General features: G+C 38.1%; 1 protein-coding gene across 9 annotated transcripts in view; it reads right to left on the bottom strand.

The window, feature by feature from the left end:
* Window positions 1–806: 806 nt before the first annotated feature.
* Window positions 807–6,000, bottom strand: part of dysf (dysferlin, limb girdle muscular dystrophy 2B (autosomal recessive)) — a 76,327-nt gene continuing 71,133 nt past the window's right edge. For all 9 annotated transcript variants that reach the window (XM_060874506.1, XM_060874510.1, XM_060874512.1 and 6 more), the window contains 5 exons: window positions 5,592–5,691; window positions 4,742–4,914; window positions 3,550–3,659; window positions 3,260–3,407; window positions 807–2,642 (listed from right to left, as the gene is read on the bottom strand). In XM_060874506.1, coding sequence (XP_060730489.1) covers window positions 2,583–2,642; window positions 3,260–3,407; window positions 3,550–3,659; window positions 4,742–4,914; window positions 5,592–5,691 — 591 coding nt within the window. In that variant the 3' untranslated portion in view covers window positions 807–2,582. The remainder of the gene's footprint in view (window positions 2,643–3,259; window positions 3,408–3,549; window positions 3,660–4,741; window positions 4,915–5,591; window positions 5,692–6,000) is intronic.

Below are 6,000 nucleotides of genomic sequence, written 5' to 3'. Positions count from 1 at the left end.
GGAATTGTGGAATTCTTTGAATGATTTCACAGATCCAGTTGAGAACACTTTGAATCCTTACCAAATTTCACCTTAATAGTGATGTGGCTGATAGTTGCTCCAAGTATTGTAGAAATAGATCACATGCTCGTAAGAATAAGCTTCTATTTTGTTTTTCCACCCTCTCTCTCTCTCTCTCTCTCTCTCTCTCTCTCTCTCTCTTTCTGTCTCTCTCTCACTCACTTTTACAGGGCCATGATTCACACTCGATTAAATTCCTGCTTTTATTTCAAGGCAGGCCAGCACATTTGAAGCGTCAGCAAGGCGACGGCAGTGAGACATTGTCTGGTGGAGGTCCATTCTACATGGCACAACCCAAACTCTCTGTTCATGTGCCACACCTTTCTCGAGTTCCTGCTGGTTAATGTGTTTTTATAAAGCTAACCCCATCCACACACTCCAGGTCTACACTACTCAGCAAGATTCCAGGACTAAGCTAACGACAATGTGGCTAAGTTTCTAGCTGGGCAAACAACTACATGGTTTCTTGCCTGTATCTTATTTGAGAGTTTAATCCTAAGGTATGCATGGACTGTGGTATAAGGTTATTTTGAACACATAAAACAAATAATGCCAAAGCAACAATAAATTAGATTTTCATGTTTTCATTTTCACTAAAGGTTGATCATTTAAGCTTAGAATCCATACACATGCTCCTTCAAAGCAGCTTCATTTAGAAATCCCTAAATATGTGGAATATGCTTCATGCATACGTACACCATTTTAGGAAGATTTAATGTAGGCATTGATGCACCAAAAGACATTAGTGGGCATATATATATATTTTACTGGTATATTGCTATGTTGTAACCATATATTTTCTGAAAATGGATGCACATACAACTTTAGGCACAGTAATCATATCCCTATAAGGGATTAAAGCCAACATATTCCCAACACATTCATTATTAGATTAGATATAGTGCAGCATGTTGTATTCAAAGTAACAGCAGTATTGTATTCACAGAAATAGTAACAGACCAGATTGTCATGTTGTGTAACATTAGCAAGGCATTACATTGATATAATAGCTAGTCATTCTTTGGGCATTTTGTAACCCTCAATTACATGGACAATGTCTATGTATATTAACAGTAGTCCTGAAAAATGAGCCATTTCAAGTATGTTGGGACTCAGATTTTACAACTTTAGTACAGGTATAGAACAGATTTACTGAGTTTGACTACAGAGGAGAAACTAACAAACCCAAAACAAACATTTTTGTCTTTTTAATTATTGGTTCCTTGTCTTTCCCAAGTACCTTGTCCTTGTCATAATTTTAAAGCACTCTCAAACTTTAGACTGAGAATTAGTAATATTTGTAATATACATTTTTGGGCACACTCCAGGAAATCTGTGAAGATTCACTGGGATTAGTTTGGTTCTCTTGAACCTCCTGTTCAGAGTGACACGGTGTAGTTTTAACTGTAGAATAAACACACTGCTAAGCCCTCAAAGCACACAAAGGTCAGACTTATGTAATAGGTGCAGCACAGTGGAGCCCTGCACTATGATCTGATTGACCCTTCCAGTGGCCGTGCTTCAACCCCTGAGCTTGTGTTTCACTCAACACAGTAGGGAACATAGCACATAACCTACTTCTGTCAGTATGTTTTATCACGCTGATTGCCTTTTTATGAGTCCTTTAAAGTAGTCCTGACCTTGCCAGATGCACACATGTGATTCTAAGCTCATTCAAATACACAGGCAATCACAGCCATTACATTATTTTTGCTTTTTAACAGTTGAAGATGCATTACACACCCTCTCAAACTCTTAATCTTTCTGTATCTCAGTCAGCCAGTCAAACACATAAACAAACAGACATATAACTAGCTTACAGCTAAAGACAAAATGTCCATTTAGTGAGGGGTCTCTGTGGAGGTTTTGATAGTTATTTGATATTTGTTATCAGACAAACATACGGCTGCTGACAGCTGGAGCTCGGCTAACAAGCAGGTTGCTTCAGACCTTACAAGATCACAGGACTAATCCAGGCTTTAACCTAAAGCATCAGTTCATGTTGAAAGCAAAAGGGGTGGATACATGGGTGAGCGAGGGATAAAGGCACAGGAGGAGAAAAGGCAATTCTGTCTCTTTTTCTCTGTGTTAAGGCATAAGAAAGTCATGGCTAGCTGTGAAAAGACCAGACTTTTACAGAAATAAGTGTTTAAATCAGAGAGTGAGAGATAAAAGTATACATGGGGAAATGAAACAGAATTCAGATGGAGTTCAGCATTAGGTCACAGACAAGGCCATGGAGCTCAGAGTTAGCAAACAAGTTACAAGACATTTCTACATGCATAGATGGCTGGATCCGAGGCACAAACACACATCATTTTAAATGCTTATCTGTCTAACATCAGATTACAATACAAGCTGTTCTTGCAGCTTGATCTCTATTCAAGTTGAAGACAGATCTGTATTAGCAGCATGGATATCTGTGTGCTCATACACAATGGCCCAGGTGATATGACTTGGCATAGCAGTATAAGGTGCTAGGATGTTGAGATTCATTTCAGAGTCTTCTCAAATTCCCCCGCTTATTGTTTCCCATTTCCTAGTCCACTGAAGGGCCCGACCATCTTCATAGCAGCATAGTTCTGAAAGATGGAGAAATAAAAACATGTCATTCAAATCCAAGCTTTAAAATAATTATGCAAATTTTAACGAGTGAGGTTATATGGTCGGATTGCAGTTAATGTTGTTCGGAAGAATATGAGGGCTTACTCTGTCTATGATCTTAACCCTAGCATTAGCAAACTTCATACAAACTGAGTCATGTGAATAGTTACAAATTTCCAGGCATCAGACCATATTGAGTGATTCACGCAAAAGAGACATAACCTAATTCTAACGGTAAAATCAGCAACCGAAACATTTTCCAGAACTGCCTAAGGAATAAGTAAAATCAGTCCTTTTTAACTGAAACAATGTGTGACTATGGTGCACTTATCATCATTGAGCGTGTGCGCGCGCGCGCATGTGTGTGTGTGTCAAGTCAAGAAGCTTTTATTGTGTGTGTGTGTGTGTGTGAGAGAGAGAGAGAAATATTTGACCCAGGTGCAATATTAAAGAATGGTCCCCACATTCTTGAAATATGATCAGAGAGATACAAACTATTCACACTCTACATCCATCCTTTGATCTATAAAATTCCCACCCAGAAACGATACGCACCCCACACACAAATTCACATAGAATCATACACACAGCTTACAGGGAAAGAGTAGAGAAAGACTCCCAGGAAGAGCAGGATGAAGAACAGGATGATCAGTCCCAGAATTAACCATTTAAACCTCCTCCACAGTATGAACCTCAGGGTTTTATATGGAGAGGAGAACCACAGAAATGAGGTTTCAGGACGCCTGCACAGATATAATGAGAAGAAAGATATCATTGTATTCATTTATATTCATATTTGACTCATCTGTACCCAAGGTAATCAAGTCTAAATTATCTTAAAGGCTTATATAGTGTTTTGGGAACAAACAGGAAGAACTGACTTACTGTGGCTCTTCCAGACGAGGGTTCATGTTGGGCTCTTCTCTGCCCAGACCAGCAGGTCTCTCATCCTGTTCCTGTTCGGAAACGATCTCCAGCGTCATCTCAACCTTCCCCTGAGGGATAAATTACACACATTTGCACATACATTCATTCATTCATTCATCTTCTACCACTTATCCGAACTACCTCGGGTCACGGGGAGCCTGTGCCTATCTCAGGCGTCATTGGGCATCAAGGCAGGATACACCCTGGACGGAGTCATTTGCACATACATAAAAAATGTATTTTATTACACTCTAACAATAAGGGCCATGAGTTGTCACACTTTCTCCCTCACCTGTGACAGTGACAAGCATCGTATGCTTCTGTTTTGGTAACTGTTTTGGTCCTGTCTCTGTCACCCTGTTTTTAGTTTGTTACCTGATTTTGTCCACCTGTTAAGAGTTACTTCTTGATTTTTCTCTTTATACTATCCTGTTTCTTTTTAGTGCTGTGTTTTATTGTGCTCTGAGTAAATTCATTTCTGAGCCTTTTTTCCAAGTTCTGTGTTTCATTATACTTCCTGGTTTTGACCCTTGCTGCTTTGCCTTGTTTCTAATTATGGATTATCTTTGTTTAAATTTGCCTTTAGTGTATATGAAGATTTTCATGCATTTTATACCCAACAGCAATACAGCAAAAAAAAAAAAAAAACATTATTACAGGGTTTTGTCCACTTTATGTGTCAGGATGAATCTTTCTAGGTCTGGTAACTGATTACTGATTAGTCTGGTAACACAAATTCAGAATAAGCATTAAAACAGAACATATTCGCAAAAGACAAACAATACTGATATAAAACTGACAAATACATTAGCCTCAAATATTTGTAAATTTTACAGATACATATTTACAGTTTTTGTAGCTGGTACAAGTCTGAGCTCAGGTTACTATCTGTGTGGAGTAGAAATCTCAAATGAAGGAAGGAAGGAAGGAAGGAAGGAAGGAAGGAAGGAAGGAAGGAAGGAAGGAAAATGTTTACTGACACCCAAATAACTGCCCTTATACCTCCATTATCATTAAATTTAAGGGTCGAATAAAAAGAAGCCTTGTCAGAAGTCTTGTCCATGGTAATTTGTCATACACTACAAACACTATACATATACATACTTTGTGAATTTCTACAAGATGTTTGTGTGTGTTAGATGTCACTCACAGCTAAGATCTTCTCTCCCTGTCTGTCACACACACAAGGCCACCAGCCCTTGACTGTCTTTTGTTCAAACAGAGACACCAGCTTGTCCTGGGACTGAGAAAGCAGCTCCAGACCACATTTCTCAGGAGATTTCGCTGGCTTCAGCATGTGGTTCAGATCCATTTCCAAACAACCTGAAAAAGACAGACCAAACGAAAAAGATGCTGTCTCTTTGCTTGTGTTTTTTTAACCATTCCCTTTTTCCAGTTTTATACATTGCCACCCTAAAGTGGACAATTTGTCAGAGTCTGTAAAAATGTAAATTTAACACTGTGGCTATATGAAATATTGTTTAAACTTATACATACATACTCCATAATTCAGAGAACAGCATTCTTTTGGGAGCCATGTTCCTAAGGCCATAACTCTTATTTTCCCTGAATGTGCTGATATGCTGGAAATAAGTTTAAATAAAAGTAATAATAACAGTGGTCGTGAAGATGAATGATGTATTTGTGTAGGGGTCCACTGTGTGTGGTATAGCCTCAGGGACAAAGACTACAAGTTATATACTGTAGGTTCAAATTGAGGCCCAGACATATGCAACAAACTAATTATGAAATATATACACACATATATACAGACACACGTGCACAACAAGACACACTTGTACATACAGTAAGCTTAAACATAAGGATTCTATCAGTGTGGTCCTATTTTATGCAGTGTTTTGCTTCTTGTTCTGCTGTCATGTCAAGGCTGAGAAATGGTGCAGTCGAAAAGGTCTGTGGTTTGGGGAAGGTTAACACCACTGATGAACTCGCTGAATTGGAGGTATGACTAAGATTTTCTGCTCTTTGTGTGTTCATACCAAGGTAATCGTCAAAGGAGAACTTGTCATTGTCCCAAATCTGAATGGTTATTTTAGGAGGAATCTTTGTTGCTGCCTTATCCAAACTCCAGAAGTGCTCCTGCACACACAAAGAGAATTTTACATGCATAACATTTGTAGAAATTAAGCTTCAAATATCATAATTTTTCACAAAACCACTGTGTTTACATGCACTTCAGAAACTGAAACTTGGAAATTTAAAAACAAATCTACAAGAGTGACCTAATATTCAAATTTCTTTTAGTAGTCACTAATTAATAGTAAATAAGTCGGTATGTAGTTACTACTAAGTTTAGTAATAACTTAAAGAAGTAAAAGCTCTCAGCTGAATTAAAGCTTCTTGGAAAATTGGGAAATGGTTGCTTGAATATAAATAATCTGTTATTTG

Source organism: Tachysurus vachellii, chromosome 7 (genome assembly GCF_030014155.1).
Source record: "Tachysurus vachellii isolate PV-2020 chromosome 7, HZAU_Pvac_v1, whole genome shotgun sequence".
Classification (NCBI taxonomy): Eukaryota; Metazoa; Chordata; class Actinopteri; order Siluriformes; family Bagridae; genus Tachysurus; species Tachysurus vachellii.
This window is presented reverse-complemented; position numbering and strand designations above follow the sequence as displayed.